The 23437-nt window shown below is 42.2% G+C and overlaps 1 protein-coding gene across 3 annotated transcripts in view; it reads right to left on the bottom strand.

Annotated features, from left to right (window-relative positions):
* RORA (RAR related orphan receptor A) overlaps positions 1-23437 on the bottom strand; it is a 358835-nt gene that overhangs the window by 10821 nt on the left and 324577 nt on the right. For 2 of the 3 annotated variants that reach the window (XM_071442020.1, XM_071442021.1), the window contains 8 exons: positions 18621-18706; positions 10620-10761; positions 8490-8885; positions 5613-5734; positions 4287-4419; positions 3510-3617; positions 2037-2147; positions 660-772 (listed from right to left, as the gene is read on the bottom strand). In XM_071442020.1, the coding sequence (XP_071298121.1) occupies positions 660-772; positions 2037-2147; positions 3510-3617; positions 4287-4419; positions 5613-5734; positions 8490-8885; positions 10620-10761; positions 18621-18706 (1211 nt within the window). The remainder of the gene's footprint in view (positions 1-659; positions 773-2036; positions 2148-3509; positions 3618-4286; positions 4420-5612; positions 5735-8489; positions 8886-10619; positions 10762-18620; positions 18707-23437) is intronic. The other variant, XM_071442022.1, reaches the window with a different exon arrangement.

Below are 23437 nucleotides of genomic sequence, written 5' to 3'. Positions count from 1 at the left end.
AGTAATTCTTTGGTGTGACACGAAATATAAGCTCTGGCTGTGCAGAGGTGTAAAAGGAACTACCTCTGCAAGGTAAAAGTAAAGGGCCTATATTTCCCCAGTTCTTCAGATTTACTTCTTGTAACATCACACTAGTTTCTCATTTCTGAGAAATTACATGAAGATACTTCAGTAGGTAGTGCCTCTTTTCCCTAGGCATCAGTATTTGGAAGAACTGAGAAAAAGGCTGTGTGGGGAACTTCTCAGGGAAGTTGGAAAAACAAGTTTAGTTTGTGTGTTGCATGTTATAACAACTTAATTGTCATGCAGCAGAGATTCCACAAATACTAAGGCATGCATCTTGTAGCACTGAAATAGTATTCTGTGTGGCAGGAGTGTTGTGTAGGAGAGCTATCATAAAAACCTTCATCACTTTTCATGAAGTTCCACATAAAAATACTCCCTTTCAGACCATAATCAAGCTTGTTCCCTAGAACATCATCATTTCACCTCTTCTAGGTTTAAGTAACGAGGTTCAAGTGAGCAGCTCCATTTTGAACAAAGAATTCTGGGTTTATAAAGAAATGAACTGCGTATGAGCTTTCAGCCCATAATCAGGGCAGTGTTCAGATGAAGGCACTCTTTCACAGCCCTGTGCCACGGCACAGGATGACCCTTACCTTTGTTAGAATTCCATCTTCTCGGTGGTTCTTCTGTAGGACGTGCTGAAGTGCTAGCTGGATCTTCTGCTGGAGTTTTTCAATTTTTACTTTCTCCTGAAGCCATGAGCGATCTGAATATAAATGGAGTTCAAACCTCTAGTAATGCACACATGGATCACAGTGCACCAGGAAGTACTAAGTCTGTCACAGATTCCTTTTTCCTATTTACAACCTTCCTTCCAATTGTTATAGACTTTCATATAGAAAATGGGCTTCAAAATTAACAGGTCTTGAAATATATTTATTACATGCACCTAAAGTTACTTTTATAAAGCCCTTATTTAGGAGAAATGCAATGCACCTGAGTAAGATCTGTTATTCATTTGCAAGAAAATCTGTAAAATGCAGGGTGTTTACAAAATGAGGCTGGCACCTTTTTACTGGGAAATTAATAGATCAAATAATGAACAACTAGTTGGAGAGGATCGTCTTGCTAAGATCTTACAGAACTTAGAGAAAGCCAGCAGAACTTACAGAACTGACAGAAAAATCAGATGCAAAGATTCAGCTATTAAAAAAACCAACAGCTGAACTTCCTGGCAGAAAAGCAGCATTAGCTGCCACATTGCTGGTGTGACAGAACTGTAGGGTTCTGTAGGTTGCTGAGACACGGGGCTAACACACTTCCTGTCTGGCCAACAACATGAGAACACATTTATGACAGACTCAAGAAACCCACCACTGCTAACAGAACGAGTCCACTGTGGTGCACTCTGAACTCACAGTCTCCTTCCTCAGGTGTCAGGCCAAGCACAAACTGACTTTGTGCCCCAGTACCTTGTTCCACCTGACCTAAGAAGCCTTTCCAGGACCTGGAGCACACTGTGCACATTCACCTGTGGTTATTAAGTTATTTTAGCCACAGGCATGGCAGACCCAGGCTGACTTTTGGGGTGACTTGGATGTCTTGCACCATAATTCTCAGTGTCCTCAGTCACACTAAAATGGCACTGCTGGAAATTTTCTGTTGTGCTGCAGCTGCAAGCTCACACACATGGACAGCTGCCTATGGGAGTTCAGTAACTGCCTCTCACCAGGACTGGCTCACGAGTCTCACTCAAATGCATTTAAGCCTTTGCAAAGAAGCTGAGTCCTCAACAAGGTGAAAATGTGGAAAATATGGGCTTAGATTAGGATTTCCAATTTAACAAAATGGTTCCTAAATTCATAGTTTTAATGTGATTATTAAAATAAAAAATTTGGTGAGGAGACCCTCAAAAAGGGTCCACAATGATATTTCCACAACGTCTGATAATCGTAACGTTATCATTAAAAAGTCCTGAAAATAAAAACAACCCCTACCAAATAAATCTAGAGGAAATCTTCATCTCTTACCTGCTGACATTAAAACAAACGCAGAAAACAAAGCTATCTCATCTTCTGTCAGGTGCATAGAACATAAACTTTTTCCAAATTCAAACACAAAGCTAATGAAGTCTTCACAACCTGCCAAAAAGAAGCTAAGCTCTTGTTACATTGTTTAAAACTACTTCAGTGCTACAGAGTTATTGATTTATTCTGATGGAGATGAGAAATAGATGTAAAACACTTCAAAGGTGGTCCTCTCCTTAAGGACTGTGAAGTGATGGCAGTGAGATCTCACTCATCCTTGAGGGGATTACTCCACTCCCACAAGTTCCCAGCTCCCACATCCTGGCAACCAAGACTGACAAAGTTTTGCACACTGTATCTTTTCTACATTGGGTTCTCATGGGGTAAATATGAAGAAATCTCAAGCCCTTTACTTTCAAGCTCAAAATTGCTCTACCTTTGTTTCTGTTCTAAATGGAACTTTGTCATGTCAGTGTGGACTGAAGAAGTTCTGACTTTAAGATTATTGAGCACACAGAGTGGGGGAAGAGAGGCACACAAGGGACATGCAGGAAGCAGAGGGAGAAGCCAAGGTCTGACTGAACAGGGTTCATGCAGAAGAGGAACTCTGTCTCCTTCCATCCATTCTCTTGCTCACACAGGTCTTATTCAGGTTACTGCTGCTGTCACACACGCAGGTACAGTCTGTAAAGTGAGCCCTGCTCTGAGCAGCATCACAACCTGAGAGACAAAGGTCTTCCTCAGCCTCCCCAGCCTAAACTTCTGGATACAGCTGATAACAGATCCAAGTTATATTTCCTCAGAACCCAGAACTGTTTGTGCTCTGACCTTGTACCTTGAGGTGTTTTAGAAAGGCAGAGAATACTTCAGTAATTGTCCAGCATTCTCCACTGATGTATTTTCACTGCCTCCAAAGTAGCTTACAGCCCAGATCTATACCCAGTGAATAGATCCTTTTAAAATTAGCAAAAATATGTCGGAAAAAAAATTTCAAAATTGTATGTAGTTTAATTTAAAAAAATGATTTACAGTGTTTTACCAGCAAATAACCGGACTTGGCAAAATTTAAAACACCATTAACATCTTCAAAGCCATCATGTCAGCATATCCCAAATTAGCTTAAAATCTGCTGCCTTTTCCAACAGGATATATGAAACATTACATTAGATGTGAAATCTAGGCTTCTCAACAAGTGAGTCCAAACAGCTCTACCCTAATCAAACTGCTGGACTTCAGCACCAGCAGTCCTTTACTGCACAGCCTTAAGCTGTTTTACCCCCTGAAATCAGCTTGGCCTCAAACAGAGCCAGAACACAGCAGTCTGAGCTCCAGAAGTCTTTTATTTGAATACTATAGACTGATTTTTCAAAGCAGCTGTTTTCCCTTGCCTTTCCACCATATTATTTTTATTCTGTTTTTTTGGGTTTGGGTTTGTTTTTTTTTTTTTTAAAGACACAACAATTCACATTTCCTTACCTAAGGACTTGAAAACCTCTGGGCTAGCATACTTGCCATCAAAGTAGACTGTGTTGTTCTGGGAGTCAAAGGCACGGCACATTCTGATGAACACAACCTCTAAAGACCCTAAAACAGAAACAAAGGATGTTTGACTAAGGAAGGAGAGCCTTCAGTTGCAAAGAGCAAGTGAGAATTTAATAACAATGCTCTGCATTCATTGTCAGTTTAGTAGTGTAGTAAGTTGCTGTGGTGTAACAAAGCATAGTTTGGTTTGCTGGTAGAATTACAAGAATTCCCATAAACCCCTTTAGAAGTTTTTGCTAAAGCAACTTAGTTAATGGTAATGAACTTGAGTCATTTTTTTAGAGTAATGAAGTCTCTGAAGCCAAAGCAGCTCATTTATATATGTGTTCACCAAGCCTTAACAACTTGGTCCAGTATTTGTAACCTGAATTACTCCTACAATATCTTGCATAGAACAATTTGTATTTTTACCTTGAAATATTCACTATCAGCAATCAAAAAAAAATTAAATCCAATTTTTACATCTTAACAGACTCATTGCTCCCTTTATCCATAACGAAAATTTATTAGATAGACTTGAACTCCTTCTCCCCACAATAACTAACATGATGTTACCTCAAAGACAGAAATTTTGCAAGGTTTTCCATTATTTAATTCCAAAAGATCATTGTACTGCATATGAATATATGTGTATGCAACCACGGTATGTAACATGTAACACCTTCCTCAGGCAAAACTAATAGAAGCAGACCTTCAAGCTGACCCACATACCTGCTTTTAAAAGCACAATTTGATCATTTTGACACAGTTCCATAAAGCCATCAATGCGTTTGGCAAATTCCACTACATACTGTATAGCTTCTGTTATTTTGACTGCGCATAACTGCCACATTACCTCCCTTTGCTGTTTGAGAGAGAAGAGAAATGAAAAAATTACTAACCAAAGCTCACTGTCAGAAAGTAAAACTGAGCTAAAGAAAACCAAAGAACAAAATGGAGTGAGTTCTCTCCAACACTCCTGGCTACAGTGTGACCTCAAAGCAGAGCCACATGTGGGTGAGTGACAATGCAACCATGGAAGACTTCTTCAGTCATGTCAGAATAGATCCAGCTCAGAGTACTTTTATCATAAGCCAAAAATGTCACAGTGTAATGATTTTGGTCATTTCAGTGGGAATTTTATTCACTGCATGAAAATAAAATGCCAATTTACACCAACAAGGCATGATCATATTTTTCCTATCAGCTTCTGTATTTTGTATTGAATGCAAATTATCAACCTAGCTCATCTTCAGAAGAATATATACAAAGATGTCCATATATGAAGATCATCTTGATAAAAACATAAAGAAAACATACAAGTAGTGAGTTTTTCCAGTGTTGAAAATAATGCAGAATGAAATCACCTAAAGTAGAAAAAATTGTACTCTGAAAGGTTAAATATTTTTCTGTGGAAATGAAAAATATGTTCAAAGAACAGTGTGCTTCAGCAGTGCTTCCCAAGGCCATTTTCCAAAAGTAGCCAATTGGCAGCAGCTTGTGGATAGAAGGCATGTGGGAAATAACACTGATTAGATCTTACAATACCCTGGTGGCATGGCAGCACTGTGCTGCTGCTCCACAGGTAAAACCCAAACACTGAGGGACAACTGGAGCATGAATCAGGATTACAGTGAACCCCCAAGGCTGGAAATCTGATGGAGCTCTGTGTTTGTAAACTCCAACTCAAGCACAGCATGTAACATCACAAACTTGGTGGCTTTGCCTTTTGTTGTTGCTGATCCAGGACATTAAAATTTAAGAGAAGAAAATAACGTGCCAATTAGGATTGAAAAAATTCCTATTATTTCCTATTCTTTATCAGAGACAGATTTTAGGAGAATGTCTTTGCCTTCTCCTATACCTCTAAAAACCACAAATGCAGAAGATATCCTGACCATACTGCTGCTTTTGATCCTAGTGTATTATTTTTTTAAACACGCAGAAATATACATTCCTGATAGTAAGGAGAAAGCAGTGAAAAAGTGAATTTTGCAGTGTGTTATGGAAATACCATGCTTTAAAGAAACCATGCCATATCTTGGCATGCTTTTATACCTTGTTCTGATAGTTCTCAATTTCTTCCTGCAGAAAAGTTTGCCATGTTATCTGCTGTAACTCCTCTCTCAAGTACTGGCAAGTTTCCATGTGTGACTTGGAAATATTCTGTGCAAGATGTTCTAAAAGAAAGAGCAGAAAGCGACACGCGTTAGAAATGCAAAGCTATACCTTCAGACACGAGAAGAGCTCGTATATTTCAGCTGCAACAGCGGGAGGGGAGAGGGTGAGCCGAGAGAGAAAATTGCTTTGCTTTGGGTTTCCTTGGAGCCGGCGTCGGGAGGCGCAGCCACTGAACGGCCGCGCCCGCAGCCGCCGCCAGAGGGCGCCGCTGACCCAAAGTTGGGCACAAAGCGGCGCCAAGGGGGGACACGGAGACCGCGGGGGCACGGCCGGCACCGGGCCCGGGGGACACCACGGACACGGACTGCAGCCGCACGAACTGCGGGAACAAGAGCGGGATGCTGGACAAGGCCGTGCTGAACGCAGGACACACCAGGGACGGGACAGAACCGCACTGCCAGGCAGGCAGAGCTGCCAGCGCCAACGCTTTCCAATAGGGAAATACAGTTACCACCTGTCTAGGGCTCTCTCAGGCAGGACTCTGGTTCCATCAGGCTGCCTGGGAGGGAAAAGTGCCTTTTTTTTTTCCTACTCTCATAAAATTTAAAAAATATCATGAAAACGCATCTATTAGAGAATCCAGAAGATTAAGATAACACACTAAAAAATCCCTAACACTAGGGGTTGTTTTCCTTCAGCTTTAGAGTAGTCACCTAATTTACTGCACATTATTTAAAATTTCCATACAATGTTTTAATTCCAAATAGAATTATTTTCTGCTGCTATACTTGATTAAAAGATGCATAATGCAGATTTACATTTATTAATAAAACCTGGTTCCATAAATGTTTAGGAACACTTTCAAAAGCCTGAATAGAATTTAGATACCCAAGTTCCACTTTTATTTAACTTCCCCTTTCCTACCCTGACCCTTCAGGTGGGCATGTTCTCCTATCTTAGCATGTGACAAGTAGAGGCCTGGGAACTTGTCTCACAGAATCCTGCTTTGTTTGGCCACTGAAAATGAAGGCTCAAACCAAGGAGGAATGGTGGTCACTACAACATGGAGGTATTCTGAGGGACTGCATTACTGGGTCTTCAGTGAAACTGGCTTTGTTTGATAATGATCAAACAACTCCCTACAAACTGAACTGCTGGACCAATGTCTGTCAGTAGTTTGATTAGGATATTGCCTGAAAAGTCTTTAACATACAGATGAAATAAAAGCAGATTATATGTGCTACCTGGGCAATCAGTAAGGCAGAACACAATGTAATTTATGCTTTGTCACCATAGCTTTGATGTATTTCAGAGCAGGTTTTTTTTTAACAAGTGTGTAGTTAAAACACTCATTCTTGGTAGCAGCAGCTGACAGCATGATCCCTGTGCCATGCAGGAGGTGAAATATTCCCATGTTATTCACGAACCTCTGCCTCACTTAGGGACTGCGTTTCAGCACACACCTAAATATTTTCATTGAACAGCCACACCTTTCTAAATTGAAACCTTCGTCTGGCAGACAAACATTCTTCAAACATTGTTCAGTAATGTTAATGCTGGGCACCCAATCATGCTGTGCAGGGTTTAAATGAAGCACTGTGTAAATAAAGGTAAGCAACAGGACAAACTTTGTTAGGCCAGTGGTCCAAACTCAACACTGGGCCTACAAAGGAAAAACTCTCCATTTTTTTTCCTGTAGGTTTAATGTAGATCTTTTTAATACCTTCCATGAGAAAATTAGCAGTCATTTCACTGAGACAAAGCTAGCAGTGCTGCCTTTGTCCTGACATTTTCTTCTCCTTTTTACCTATCTGAAATTATTTGAACTGATGCCAGACACAATATTTTGGCTGTCAGGACAAATTACATTGTTGCAGCATTCTGCAACATAAGGACATTATAAAGCAAGCTTCTTGTGACTTCCTCTCTGCAAAACTTCTCAAAAGAACATAAAATAAACCACACAGAATTTTAATGTGGAATACCTGATTTTTTGAACTATTTTTAGGTTTTCATAATAAAATAATTAGAAAAAATGTTGCTTCAGCAAGTTTTAAGAATCAATTTTAAATGCCTGGCTGCTTACATAAGTAATGGAATCATGAAACCAGTTCTTTGATGTCCTGTTCCACTTTGTTTATAACCAGTTCACACAGCACACTCTAACTCCAGTCTCAGCTGTTGACAAGTCATACTTGTGGAATTCAGCCTTAGTGTAATCATTAAGGGAAAAGTTTAAAGTAAAATGTGCTAATTAATGTGGTTGTTATAAGGCTCTTAGAGAAATTATCAAAACTTGCTACATTCAAAAATGTCCTTCAGTATCTGGGGCTAGATCATCTTCAATAAGTGACAAGAACTGCCCTCAGATTAGCCCAGTGCTTTTCTCAGGTAAAGAGCAGAAGAAAATCAGCCTCATCACTTATTGTTAGGAGTAATAGTATAGAGGTAATGAAAAAGGAGATAAACTGTTAAAGAATAATCTGCAAATAAAGAAATACCCTGTTTTCTCAACACTAGAAATTACCTTCTTCATCAGTATTCCCAGGGTTCTACAGCAAGGACTGAAAGCAAAAGCAACACTGGTAGCACTGATTAAGCCCAGTCCCCAGGGAGCTTTAGTCCAGAGCAGTAAGGAGTTCCCGTGTGCCCTGAGATCAGTCAGGGTATTTACTGTGCACTGCACACAAGAATGCCCATCCATGCCTACAGCTCTACTGAAGCAGCATTCTCACTAGCACTGGCTACACGTGCCACTTTAATCCAAAGGGTACTGTTAAGACAATTACAATGGAAGCTTTTCTCTCTCATTACCTAATTCTGCCATGGACACAGTTGGAGAGGTCTCCCCATTTGTAAAAGAACAATAAGGGAAGAAGCCCGATGCTGGTGTGTAGTCACATATTGGTTCTGGTTTGATTCCATTAATATCAAGACCCGACTGATCTGGAGAAGGCTGTATGTCTAAGTAGAAGCTGCTAACTGCAGAGTCTGCTTTGCTACCTTCAGGGGTATGCCCATCAATGTAATTACTGAGGTCGTCATGTAGCTCTGTTAACCCATTGGTGGTGATATTGTATGTTGGTGTGAGTGGTTCTGCCTCTCCGGGCTGCTGCTGGTGATCCCGCTGCTGCTGCTGCAGTCGGTGTTTCTGCACCTCGGCGTACAGGCTGTCCCTCTGCTTTTTTGACATTCGACCAAACTTTACAGCTGCAATACAGACACACAAGAGATTACATCTCTACACATCCACCACTGCCTTTTAATTGTGAGTCTTTCAACATTACATGGAAGGATACAGCACAAACCCAAATCTGCAGGATGGACAGACCTAAGAACCACTTCTCAGTTACAGGTACACAGCTGCAGCACCTGCACTTTAAAACACTGTCTTGACATGCCACTGCAATGGACCATTAGAAGTCACTGGTTTAACTTAATTCATTGACTTTCCACTTCAGGGCTGGAAAGATTTTCTCTCGTATGCCCGTTGAGGTTGACAGATGCTTCTCTTCAGCATTCAAACCCTACCTAGAAAAGTAGAAGCTAAACCAGAACACACTGGCCTGAGACAACTGTCCAGTTCCAACCAGCTGTACACTCATGCTGTGGAGTGAACCTAGAGTGTGGTACCAACATGTGGGGGCTCTCTCAGTGTATCAACAGCAAGCTTTACTGAGACTGGGACTAAAGCATGTGGGAAGAACCACCAAACCTGCCAACAAAGCGCCTCTGTGACAGGCAAAAATGCTTAGTAGACGAGTAATTGTTAAACCTATGTGTGTGTGTGTGCGCACACAAGTGCATGTGTGTACCTCCACAGCATTACTACAACTTTGAGAAGCATTAGCTGTAAGCCAGCAGCAACTGGTTTGGGAATTTCCAGGGAATTCTCAAGGATGCAGCATGGGATTTCAAGGACCTGCATCAGCTGTAAAAGCTTCATCCTTTAGAAAGGCAACTACTGCCTTCAGCTTTTCTATAGGAAAACAAACATGGCAGAAGAAGTAGTCATTACATGATCAACTGTTTCAGGTTGTTAGTCTCATGGCCAATAAAAAAAAATAAAGACAGTGTAATTCAAGAAGTAAATGTAACCTGGGAACAATCTCCTTGATAAGGCCTCATGCACCTAGAGTAATGTGTATGCATTTGTAGAACATGCAGCGCTGCTGTCACTGTGGCAGGGGAAAAGACTGAGTCAGATCTTCAAATGGGTAAGTGGTGGCAGCTCCCTTCCATCTGTGGGGGAGGCGTGCAAGTCTCAGCTGCAAAGCCAGTTCTGACTGAATTACATAAGCAACTGTTTGGCAGAGGCGGGCTTTCATCACTACTCAAGCTGCAATTTTGAGCTTAATATTTAACAGTGCTGGAACATCTTTTCTTCAGAATTCCATCTTTGAAAAAACACTGCATTATTTTTTTCTTTGTATTATTTCCATTATTCATTATATACATATTTAACTTCAGTTGATACTGTGAAACAGTTCTGATCTGTACCCATGCACCAGGCAGTGCTACTTGCAACTACAGGAGGTCACTTAAGTTGGAATGAGTATATAGAGAATACATAAATACATAGAGAATATATCAATGAATATATGAATATATTAACATGAGAAAAACAAACCACATCTTCAAGAAATGACCAGAGACAAAGCTCTTAACTGAGAACTACAACAGGTAAGAAAAAAGACAACTCCAAGAACTTCGTACATGCCCTGATTTGTATATATTCGAGTATACAGCAGCATCTAAAAACATATAGCATATGAACATATAGCATATAACATAGAAAAATATGAGGCAACGTCTGCAACTCACTCGATGATCTCAACTATCAATGCACAATTAGCATGTAACTGCTGGATTTTGGTTGCCCATCCACGAGAGCAGCCCTCGTGCCAGCATTCTGCAGGCAGCCCCCGAGGCAGCGGCGCTTACCATCCCGGGACATCCCCACAGCAAGGCATTTCTGTAAGCGGCAGTGCTGGCAGCGGTTCCGGCTGGTGCGGTCGATCAGACAGTTCTTCTGCCGGGGACACGAGTACGTGGCATTGCTCTGCTGACTCCTCCTGAAAAAGCCCTGCCGTGCCACGGCAAAACACAAGGAGCTGTTAACTGATGGAGCAAATAAAGACTCTCAAGGATAGCATACTTAAAAGAAAAGAAGTTCAAGTCTTTAGTTTTAACTTCCTTTAGTCTACAGTCAACTAAAGGAGGTTAAAACTAAAGGTTTTGTTGGTTTTTTTTCCGTCTCCTAGAAATAAACCAAAACCAGTAACTAGCAAGAAGCAGTTCACTTAAAAAGCGTTGTAACACGTAAAGGAATTACACTTTTTATTCACTGATTTTACATATCCCATATTACATATGGTAGACTAGCTCTTTTCAAATGAGATAAAACTAATTATAGACCTTGATTTCCTATCTTTCCTGGGTTGTCATAGTTCTCCAAAATAGGGAGGACTCAACAGCTACCACCCTGTTCTGCTCTCTGGAGTGACAGTGGCAGGCTCTGATGTTCAGCCTTGCCAGTGTGTGTATGTGTTTAAAAATACACAGCACGATGCTGAACAGCTTCTCCTGCAAAGGACAATTTCTTAACATGTTTTTTAAAGATTCACAGAATCATTAAGATGGAAAAAGACCTCTAAGATCATCAAGCCCAAACATCATCCCAGCACCACTGTGTTCACCACTAAACCTGAAGTGCCACATTCACACACCTTTTTGAACACTTCCAGGGATAGTGATTCCACCATTTCCATGGACAGTCTAATCCAATGCCTGCCCACCCTTTCAAATCTTCAACCTTTCAGTGAAGATTTTTTTTCTGAATATCCAACTGAAACTTGCCCTACCACAACATGAGGCCATCTTCTTTTGTCCTGTTGCTGGCTCCATGGGAGAAGAGCCTGACCCCCAACTGGCTCCATCTTCCTATCAGGGAGTTGTAGAAAGTGAGTGTAGAAAGTGAGGTGGTCACACCTGAGCCTCCTCTTCACCAGATGAAATAACCTCAGCATCTTCAGCTGTTCCTTATCAGACTTAAAGCCAGTAACAGACTTGTGCTCCAGAGCCTTCCCCTGCTCTGGTGCCCCTCTCTGGACCCACTCCAGCCCCTCAATGTCACAAGTCTGAGGGGCCCAAAACCAGGCACAGCACCTGAGGTGCCTCACTCGTGCCCAGGACAGAGGGATGGTCACTGCACTGCTGCTGTCACCTACTGCTGCTATTGTGAGAGTTAGATGCTGACAGCCCAAGTTTTGTTCAACTTTGTGCAGGATTTAGATTCTTAAGGAAGGGAAAAGCTAAAACACGTTTTATGTATGATCTCTTTCCTGAGTAACCCCAGCTCCAAAGCAAGCTTGGAAGGTTACACACAGCTACAACTTTATTGTCTCCTCCAGAGAGGTGCATGTCATTAACCACTCTGCAGCTGCTTGCTTTGAAGTCCATTTCATCCTTTTGCCACAGACTACCCAAACATAAGCTGCTGTGTGTGTAATACCTACTTCACAAGGATTCTGCAAAGATGCAGTCATTCTAAAGAGGCATTTGAGAGCAGTGAGCACACTATTTTAGTTTTACGTTGCCACATAATGGATTAATTAACAGTGCTGCAAAGAAAATAGCTCCTTGGAAAGGCTGGGCACCTTTTAATTAAAGCTGGACTTTTACCAATTTGTTATTTACTCAAAGGTTTCATGCTGGAGTCCCTCAGCACATGCACAGATACTTGGTGAAGCAAACAAAGGAAGGACATCTGTATGACAAGTCTCAAGTAGCTCCTATCAAACCAGCTGCAGACAGAAACACGGCAAAACACAAAACACTGAGACAAAGCCCCTGCTCAATCTTAGCAGGAAGGCACCAGTCTTTGTTGGTTACACTCCTTTAATTAAAGCTTTACTAGGGAAACATGGAATATTAAAAAAAAAACCAAACTGAAAATGCTGTCTTTAATCCTGTTTTCCTGTACATAATTTGTTACCCTTTTTTCCTGGTCATTGTTTCTATATGATGGAACTTTCAACCACTTTTTTCATGTTTGTCAATAGGTAATTGTGACTGAGACTGAAAGTATTGCACATATTGAGCTCCAATTGAATGCATTTCACCCTATAATAATAATTCAACCTGAAATACCATGGAAATGTCTACCATTCCAACATCACAACTGATCCCTCCTGAGAAACCAACTCCTGGTAAGTACATGGATTCATTTCTAGTTCTGGGAGCACCATCAGTGGAGTCTGTCACTCCAGTGCAAGTGCAAGTGTGTTCACCACTAAACTCCAAGTGCAATGCCATTCACCACAAAAACAGGATAAGGGATTGAGCTGACCAGTGACTGGTCAGGGTTGTGCATCAGTCCCTGAAAATTTCAGTTCTCCAAACACTCTTCTAGTTACACTGAATGACATGCTCACACATGAGCTGCATGAAACCCTCTGCCACTTCTGAGATTCTGCAAGTCAGCCTAAACAGTATGTGAAACCAACATGTCCCAATAACCTCAAGGATCCATATGTTTTCCTTTAGCTGAGATATATATATGTACACTGATTCTGAGTTGCCACTTCGGCATATTTTATTAAGAATAGCCTTGTCAAACTGAATATTATTTTTAGTATTATAATGGAGAAAATACTGGCCTTTTTCCTTTTCCAGATTTTCCCTAGAGACACAGCTGCTCAATACATTTTAGTGTACAATATATCAGCTAAGTTACAGCTTGAAGCTAAATTTCCAGTAGAGCAGAAATGCCTGAACCCAGGCCTTTAAAAGCACTTGCACTTTACAAACCAGAGATACAGTAAATTGCTTTTAAAAACAAACCCAAGAAAACATCAGCACTAGGTAAAAGAAAGAAGAAACCTTGCCACAAACTTCAAAAGCTAATCTAAACTTGTCCAGAGCTCAGAAACACAGGTATCTGACATGTGGGAGTGAATTGACAACGAAGGTCAAGTGAGGATTTTTGTTCTATGGTGCTGTCATTTACTTGTGAGTTATGTAAGGTTTTGGTGGTCCTTGGGCTTTCACATCACTGTAAGAAACGTGGGGAAGCCCCTATTACAGGAGCCTTCTGTAAGTACCTACAGTTTCTTTCTGGGCTTTTTCTCTCCTTTATTAAAAGGAGAACACTCTATTCTGTTGTTCTATTCCCTCTCTTTTGCCAGAGGCACAGAGCTGGCTATAATTTTTCCACCAGGAAGGAGGAGGTGGATGCATCCTTGGTACACGTGTATACGTTCAAGCCTTATGCAAGCCAGCCCAGGCCACATGCTTTTTATTGCCTGCATGTTTACAACCATTACTTATGCGACCTAATGGGCCCAGGCAGAGCCACCCCTCCTGATCAGCACAGACAGAGGCTGGGGCTGCACTGCAGCAGCCCCAGTGTCAGAGCCCTCCGGCCCATGGCACCTTGGGCCACGTCTCGGCCCCTCCTGATGGCAGCACGAAGATCCAGCCCCAGCCACTGAGCTCTGCACATTCCCTTTTCCTCCTGCAGATGGATGCACTTGGTGCCAGAAGAGCAGAGCAGTAACAAGCCACAGCTTGGTCCCTGTGTTTCAGACTCCTGTTTATACCAACACAGTCTATGGGTGTTCGTTCACCGCCACGAAATCAGGTTTGGGGAAAAAAACAGCACAGGAACTTTTCATCTGTAAGTCAGTTGGAATAACAACTTGTTAAAAAAGGACTTTGAAATGTAAATAGCAGTTTTTGCAAAGTCTATTAATAGTGTCAGTGGCTCCTCTGCTCAGCAGCTCAGCACTGGAGACGTTGGTGTCTGAGCTGGCTCCTGAGCCAGCTGTGCCTCCCTGGTGTCCCTGGTGCAGCTCCCTCTGCACCGCGCATGGGCTGAAACACTGAGCTCATGTTTGGTCTTTTGACAAATTTTCATTTAATGAATTGATTCCTACAGTTCATTAACATACCCACTTCCACTTCTGTATACACATATGTCTTAATTAGCTGCTCATTGGCTGTTTAATTACAAGAAAACAGCTGACAGCTGCCTTGCCGCATCCTAATGGCAGAGTTTTGGAATGACTGTATGCGAGCCTGTGACAACAAAGGCTTATTCATAATCCCATGATTTATGGCTAATACTTAAAGACTTCCACGTATCATTAAGTTTTGCAATATTCTGAGCAATTAACAATTAGTGTTGGGGGGGAGTAATTATTTTGCTGTTTTCCAAAGCAAACCAACACAAATTTTCTTCAAAGAAACATCAGAAAAATACACTGTAATACAAAAGACAGGCAAACATTCAAATTGGATTTTTAACCCTTTTATGACCACCAGCACGTATTTTAGTTGTTAAGGCAGGAGAGTGCTCTGACAATATTGTTTAATAAACTGTGTTAATAAAGACAAAGTCCTAGTGTCACTGAAAACAGAGTAAAACCACTCAGCTTTACATCAGTAATAAAGACAGGAGTGAGCTTGTGTTTGTCAACAAATGAAAGCAAGATGGGCAGGGACAGCACACCAGAACAAGATCATCTGAGGTCTTAAAAGACACAAGAGACAAAAAGCCAATACTGATAAACCTTCTGATAAGCATCTCAAATGCCCAGAAATGCCCTGCATGAGGGGTTTTGTTAGACCAGCTACATGCAGTCAGGTAAAGAGAGGGATTGCTGCTGCACTGGTGGGTCAGGTGGGCATGAACTATTGACTGCAAAACCAAGTAACTGCATCTGCAAATTAAATTATATAGTTCATTGTATGACCATGTGGAACTGAATTCAACTTCCAGCTAGGAGAAAAGAACCTATGTGTACAAACCAGTGTACAAACCAGTTTCCTTTCCCAGCATGGTCCTTCCTACAGCATAAAAGGTTGTTAATGGGTTGCCACAACTAATGGTTGAGTGAAGTGCTCCATACAGATACCATTGTTTTCAGCAGTGCTCCTGCAACTACCCTCTCTTAAAAAATTTATTTTATTTGTAATAAGCCACAGAAGACTTCCAAGATAAAGTGTAAAATACAGCCTGGCTCAAACCTCAAATTTTCAGTTAAGGGGGACATGATGAAGGGGTGTTAAATTTTACTTTTTTAAAGGCAGATTCAAATTGAGCTGAATAGGCTGAGGGGTCAGCAGTACTCAATGCCTTTGCAAAACACTGCCACTAACTTCCTAAGAACAGCCAGCAACATCACAGCACAGTAGGAAATGAAAGCTTCCCAAGAAACACTAATGGGGTTTACTACAAATCTTCAAGTCTAGTAATGTGAAATGCAGTGTAACAACTCAACCTGGTCAGAACACTTTCAAGTCTATGAAATGCAAGGGCTGCAAAGCAGCAGAAGAGCAACAGGACCAGCAAAAGTCAATCTGACAAGAGCTGGTCTGTGATTTCATCCCTGATACAGACTAGGTTTTGAATAAACTGTATTTCTGCTGTTTATCAGTATTTCCAGAGTAACATTTAAGTTAACATTAGGATTAAGTAACATTAAAGTTCACACCAAACTGGAATGAAACCAGTCCAAGCTGAAACACCCCACTTTGCTGTGGCTGTTGCTGCCTGTAGATCATTCCTGACAGGCTTGGCTTGAGGGCAGCAGCACAGCTGCTCCCTCCTGACAGCCACAGCCCTGCTCCTGCCATCTGATGCACGTGGGTGGGTTTGTGGCACCTGTGCAGAACCTCACCGACTGTTCTGGGACTGTGCAGGGCATGGGCTGCAGGAGCCAAGGCACAGCACTGGCAATGAGCTCTCTGCAGCCAGGTACTTTTTACAAAAGAAGCTTTAGCATAACATGAAGAGCAACATAAGCATGCTCAAACCTGCAGCAGTCACAGCCACAGAAAAGCTGGGAAAAGAAAGTCATACCAATCCACACCTGGCTGCTTTGGCAGGAGCCAAGCTATGCCAACCTTTTCACCAGCCAAAATAGTTCTGTTGGGTGAGACTTTGTTGACAGTACTGTGGAAGAGTGCAGCACAAGAATCCAGAGCCACAGCAGGTCATTTTATGCTGCTTAGGCCATGACCATGTAAACCCCTCCTGTGACGTGTGCCCACCAGCAGTACCCCAGTCTGCCAGTCTGGGCTCTGGCATTAAAGAAGACTGAGCTTCTTCAGGAGTGAGCTTCTCAAAGGAAGGTAACTTGGTTAAACAAGCATTAATTGGCTTTAAAATTCTGTCTGAAATTGTATGGCTACAAAACTTCACTGTGCTCCTTTAACAGAAGGAGAAAATGCCTAAATCATTCACTGGGATACTCTTAATTCTCACCTTCTGCCTTCAAGGTTCAGAGGGGTTTCAGTGTGCTGAGCACCCCTGCCTACTTGCCCTCCCTTCTGCCCTTCTCACCAGCTGACCCTTCTGGTGGAATCCTCAGCAGCAGAGGATTGCACAGAGCTCCAACAGAACTGGATTTATAGAGCACTTGAAGGAAAATTATTTGTTCTAAAACACAGTATACTGCACACACATTCTCACTAAGTGCATGAAGATGAAGGAAGGCAAACACAGCTGGCAGCTTCCCTGTCCCTGGGCTCCTGCTCTGCAAGCAGCCCGTTAACCCTGCTGTGTCTGCACTCAGGTTTGGGTGTCATGGATCTCTCTCCCAGGTACTCTGGTCCCAGACCATCTAAAGATTAAAGAGCTCTCAGACCCTGAACACAACTTGATCCTTGACAAGACAGTCAAAGAGCAGAATTCTCACAACAAATGTCTGCACTTCCCACAGCTGAAATCTCACCAAGACTGCTTAACGACATAAACCTGGAAAAAGCCACCACTTTGTTATCAATGCATTTTTAGTACATTTCTTGTATTTTCCATAGTAACAGCAGTCAGAAAGGGCAGAAGGTGCTGTTCCCATATCATTCCAAGATTCTTAATTTAGTTTTTTTTCCTTCATTGTTACCAATACTTCTATAAGACTGAGAGGATGTGTTAATGAAAACACAAAAATCTTCCTGGGAAAAACACAAAAGAGAACTTCATAATGTGAATGCAAGGAAGCTACTTTTTGAAGATGGGTTGTAGTATCAAGCAGGTCAGGAGAGTAGAGTAAAAACTACTATAATCATCAATTCTTCACACCTCAAGTATAGATTAAGAGGAGAAAACCTATCAGCATGGGATTGCAACATTCATCCATGAAGAGAAGAACAAGCCAGAGCATGCTGTGCACACTGTGTCACCCCAAGCCAGCGCTGTAATTCTGCACTAGGGATCAAAAGGAGTGATCAGCTTCACTCCTGCCTGCTGTTGGCACTGTCCAGTTAATTCCTGGTTGTAACAGACACACTTAACAAAACAGAAATGCAATCCTCGTTCACTTGATTTACCAAAGGTACAACTCCAGGAAAAACTTCAAAGCCTAAACCTTGCACAGCAGCGATTGCACTGCAAGGAACAGGCAGTGGTCTCAGCCAGACCTGAGCATGCTGAACAGCAGGAGCACGTGCTACTGTGCAACAGCATCTCCCCTGCCAAACGGAAGAGATTTGTAACTGCAGCACAGTGCAAAAGAAAACAGAGGGGAGAGCTCTCGCCTATTTCAGCAGAGCTTCATAGCAATTTACAGAGCAAAACCACACAGGGAGATTGAAAAAGCCAGACTTGTCCTCCCTCAGCTGAATGCACTGAATGCTCTTGGTGCTGTGCTTGAAGCAGATCATCTCTGTACCTCTTCTGTTTATGCAGAGAGAGACAATGCACAGCACACCTAGCACAAACGTGTGATTTGGAGGATTGTCCTAAAATCTGCAGCGGTGTAATTGTGTGTGTGTCATGGAAACATCCTATTTAAGGTCCAAATAAAACCAGTACTTCAGAATCCCCAACTATTTTATATTCAACTTAGGAGCAATGCTTGCTCTTTAAAAAAAGAAGGAAAATTATCACTATCAAAAGGCTAAATGCTTCTTTTCAGACTTAATATTTTAGAAGCTTACCTTGCAGCCTTCACATGTAATGACACCATAATGGATTCCTGATGATTTGTCTCCACAGATCTTGCATGGAATAATTTCAATTTGAGCTGCAACAGAAGCACGCAACCAGTTAATTACATTTTCTTTTAAACACCTTATAAAAGCATTCCCTGATCAGCATTTGTACAGTGAAAACTAATAACCTGCTAAACATTATACTGCATTAACTATTCATTGCTGAACTGCAAGGATCCCCTAGAGCTTTGGACTAAATTATGGCTGCTCGTTATATAATAGCTTTTGGGTTATTAAAATGGGTCATTTGAGAAGGTGTTTAAGAACCCACCAGAAGGCTGGAATCAGCATTTCAAAGCCAAAAAGAATAGGAGAGTTCACAGTTTGGCCAAAGAGCTAAGATGACACCAGAAAGGTTTCTTCCAACTGTATTCATACAAGACCATAGCAGGTAATGTTAAAACCTGCCCTGCCTGGAAGCAAATGCACCACGTCCACCACAGCCACCAACATCCACCCAGCTCACATGAGTGGCCAACCCTAAAGAGAAGTTACACGGTGAAAGCAACCCCATTTTGCATGTCCAAAACTTGCCTATCTGAACAGAAAGGGAATTGGTACCTATTTGTGTGTTATCTACCACAGAACAAACACGGCAGGAAAACACAGCAGCACTCAGTTTACTGAAACCAGAGGAGCTGGCACAGTCTGGAAAATGCCATTCATTTATAAGGCATGAAAGCCCTGATAAATGTAGTTCCATACATATAAACCCACGCACTGAATTCAGTTTGGTCGCGACTAGCTCTAAATCCAGCCCCTTCCCATGTGAATACACAGGCCCAAGAAGGGACTCCTGCATGCTCAGGGACACCTCTCACTGCTTGTGGAGCACATACATGGCTGCAGTTGTTCTGCTGGCAAGCTTGGGCAGGCTGTGCACAGGCAGTGCTGCAGTGATCAACAGCAGCAGGGCACACATCACACCTTGTGCTTGGGGGTGCCCACAAACCCCAGCACACACAGGTGGGTGACTGAAATCCCAGGAAAGCCTCTGCTCTGGCACACTGTGTTAGGATGAAGCTGCACCAGTGCTCTGGACAGGCCTTAGTTGGAACAGTGCAAGTGCAGCTCTTGCTGTGTCTGTAACTGTGACACATTAACAAGTGCTGTTCACCTCCTTGAGGAGCTCAAACCCATTCAGGAGCTGCCTGACTGTTTAAAAGAGCTCCTCTTTCATCCAATTTACAGCTCTCCAGTCTGTGACAACACACAAAATCACATCTAATACTGCTGTCTTACAATGTATTGGCCTTATTTCAGTTCTACTCTGCTCTCAAAAGGTCATGTCCACGCTAAAAACATTGCATTCTGCATGCCATTGAAACCCTAACTGGATACTTATTATTAATCAAGAGTCATCTTGATTACTAACAGCAGTGCTACTGTGTGCTCCATTCCACTGCAGCACGACACAGCTCAGGATCTGGCCCAAAGCACAAGATCATTCTAAAGCAGAAGCCCAGAGACTTGCAGCACAGCACTGACTGTGCGAAAATATCGCCCCAAAATATTCTCCAGGTGACACCAAATACAACAATGTGGCAGCTGAGCAGCCCCAAATGGGAGCTATTTGCTCCTGGGAAGCCAAGAGCAGCTCCCCCACTCTGCTGGGGAAGGCTCCAGGGCTTTGGTCAGGCAGGTCTGTATCAGCAGCTTTCCAAGCAGTCCCACACAGCAGGACACCACTGGGATCTGCTTCCATCACAAGAACCTTGGCATCCCCGACCTTCAAACCCACCATCCCTGCAGCAATAAAACAACAGGCTGAAATTAAGAGGTCTGTTTAGGACACTTAAGGAAGGAAATGCCTCTTCCCCAAAAATGGTTTTAATGTCACTTAACTTTCAGCTAACACATTAAACACAATGGAGCAGGAAGTGAACTAATAAAAGGGAAAAAATAACGTGTGTGCTGTTTCATTAATGTGCTACATTAATTATTACTGGAGCCTCCTATGTTTATGAGCTTGTGGCAGAAAGGCTGGCATAACCCCCTCCCTTCACATCAACAAATTGGAGAACAGACTGGAATTCACAGAAACTCAGAATTTGTATCATGTGCAGTTCAAATTCAGAGAGCAATCCTGTGGGCAAATTCCAGAATAGCTCTACCAAATCCCAGTTGTGCCTTTTCAACATATGATTATTTTTCTCCTGTGCTGCAGTGAATCAGCAGCCTGCTGCAGCTCCTTGGACAGGGTAGTGACAAGGCTTATCTCCACAGCTACATGGCAATGTATTTTTTACATTTCACTTTTATATACATAATTACTGCCTTATTTTGAATAGGTATGATATAATTGGATCTAGTTTATCTACAATCTCCAGCATGTTAGTTAAATCACCCATGAAGCCTGTCTATGCAATCCCTATTTCTTTAGCAACAGGACGTTTGCAGAGCGTTTCTGAAGGAATGTAACATGCCTTCAAAGTGATGGCCTAAAGCTAGGTTAGTAATAGTCTAAAAGGTGCCATAATTAGTCCCAAATGCATTTTCCAGGGTGCTTTACTGGTATAAGAGAATCTCCACAGATTCACAGGCTCCAGCTGTGCCAGCGTTTGCGCAACATCATTTTTATGAGCTCTGGCACCAAATCAGGTATAGTTTTAGAATTCCTGATTTCCTCAAATTTACATCTTCAAGGTACTTACTTTCAATTAGGCACACAGCATTTAAAACTGCAACTCAGTGCTGCACTCAGAGATGCAGGACAACGGGATGAATCGGGATGAATCTCAGAAGCACAGATCGCCGGGGACTGCCACAACCAATTGTAGTACAAATGAATGCACTGAGAGATCAGATCAATTACTGCTCCACGTGGTGCCTGTGCAAATCAACTCATTGGTATGGAACCCCTGTCGCAGGTTCATACACTTCCCATACAGCATGAAAGGACTTAAGATACTTTAAACTTACTAAATGCAAATTGCCTGTGCCAAGATTATGCATTTTTTCTTACAAGGGTGAAAATATTTTCCCCACTTTTAACTTTGACATGCAAATATGTACTTGCTAAAACCTTGTTCTTATGCAAACAAGGCAGGTGGGAAATATTTTTACATGTCAAGAATATGTTCCGACTTGGTTTCTCACATTCCCAGAGTTACTTAAAGCTTCCTACTGTGCTCAAATTAATTGTACCTGCTCTCTGCTTACATTTATTTATATGGTATATTTTTCAAGATTACATAAAATACTCTAATTCATGCTTTAGACTAGAATTAGCCTAAATTACAGTTTACAATTTCTGTCTCCTGGGGTGGTGCTCAGGCTGATTCAGGCTGGTTCATGCATGAGCAAATTATTTCTTAAATATGAACTGCAGAAAAAAAACAACTCTTATGGTTGCTTAGGAACTGCCACAGATACCCAGGTGACAGATGTAGTTTGTATTCCCAGATTAAAGGCCTAAGACTCTTTCACACCCTGAAATAACAGTGCTCCACAATCCTACCAAGGCTGTCCTGTGCCAAAGGCAGCAAAGAGGAGGAATAAAAGCCCAAACAAACCACCAAGAGCAACAAATGGAAGCTGGAGCACGAGACCATCACCAAACAAGATGCTCTGAAAGGGCTCCTGAGAGAAAGAAGGGACCTTCCAAGGGCTGGAGGCAGCAATCCCTACAAACTGATGTCAAACAGGCTCATCTGCACAGCACAGGAGATGCTCCTCTGCCACCCACCAGCACCCCTCCGTTCATGTGCCTTCCCTTGGAGCTGTTCCTATCTCCAGACTGCCTGCAATGTCAGATGAGCTTCCAGAAAAGAGTGTGGACCCTGATCCGCTCAAAATCAGACTGAACAGGAACTCAAGCCCAAGGATTACAGGGAAAAGAACACCCACTGTTTTTCCCCCTGAACATTTATTCTTCCTCCCTCCACTCTGTCTTCAGACAGCAACTGTGTGAGGTAGCTCTGGTATGCTTAAATAACACCACTGCCTCCACCTAATTCCTAGGGAACGTGCCAGTGGGAGCACTCCATGACATCTGCTGGAACAGCGCAATGTGCCTTATTCCCTCCTGCTCCAGGGGAGTTTGTTCCCCAAACCTGGAACAGTTTCACTGCGTTTGCCTGCCTGTTCCAAGTTCCCTCCCCCAACCAAATCCCCTAGACAGCCTCTCCCATTTTATTAATTCCCACATCATGAAATGTTGCTTTATTCCTCGTCCAGTTTTTTCAGTAGAGAAGCAAGAAAATCTAACTCTGTATCTATAAGGGAATGCACTGTACAACTCATCATAATCTTTGATTTCTCTCTTCCTAACTCACTGGGGCAGACAGATCAGGGCAAGAGCCTGTACAGCCAAGCAAAGCACAGGTCACCTTTCTCCCCAGCTCTGTCACTTAAACAGAAACACACAGAGCCTCAGTGTGTTACCAGCTCACTTTGAAGAACACAGAGAAAAAAATTGTTTTCCAAAGACAGAAGTTTTTTCCTCCCCATTAACATTTGTGAATAAAATGCTTGTTTCTAGTTAATTAATTGTCTTGGGGTAGAAAAAGGATTTTTCCTTTCCTCCTTCTGCTTTCACACTGTTATTTTAAAATTGTACATGCACACAGTTAATAATTTTTCCCAATTCTCGACAGGTAGGAAACCTCAGATTTGGTATCTTGGGAAGAGCTCTTCAGTGAATGCAAAAATTGGTCCCATGTCTGCCTTTTAGGGGAGATCCATCCAGCTGACCTGAGTGATCTAGAAAGTTGGGTAACTAATGAAGTTAATTGTCTTCACTGCTCTAGAGTGAAGGCAGG

This window comes from Agelaius tricolor, unplaced genomic scaffold, assembly GCF_023055355.1.
Source record: "Agelaius tricolor isolate 1412-34295 unplaced genomic scaffold, bAgeTri1.0.p SCAF_16, whole genome shotgun sequence".
NCBI classification, from domain to species: Eukaryota; Metazoa; Chordata; class Aves; order Passeriformes; family Icteridae; genus Agelaius; species Agelaius tricolor.
This window is presented reverse-complemented; position numbering and strand designations above follow the sequence as displayed.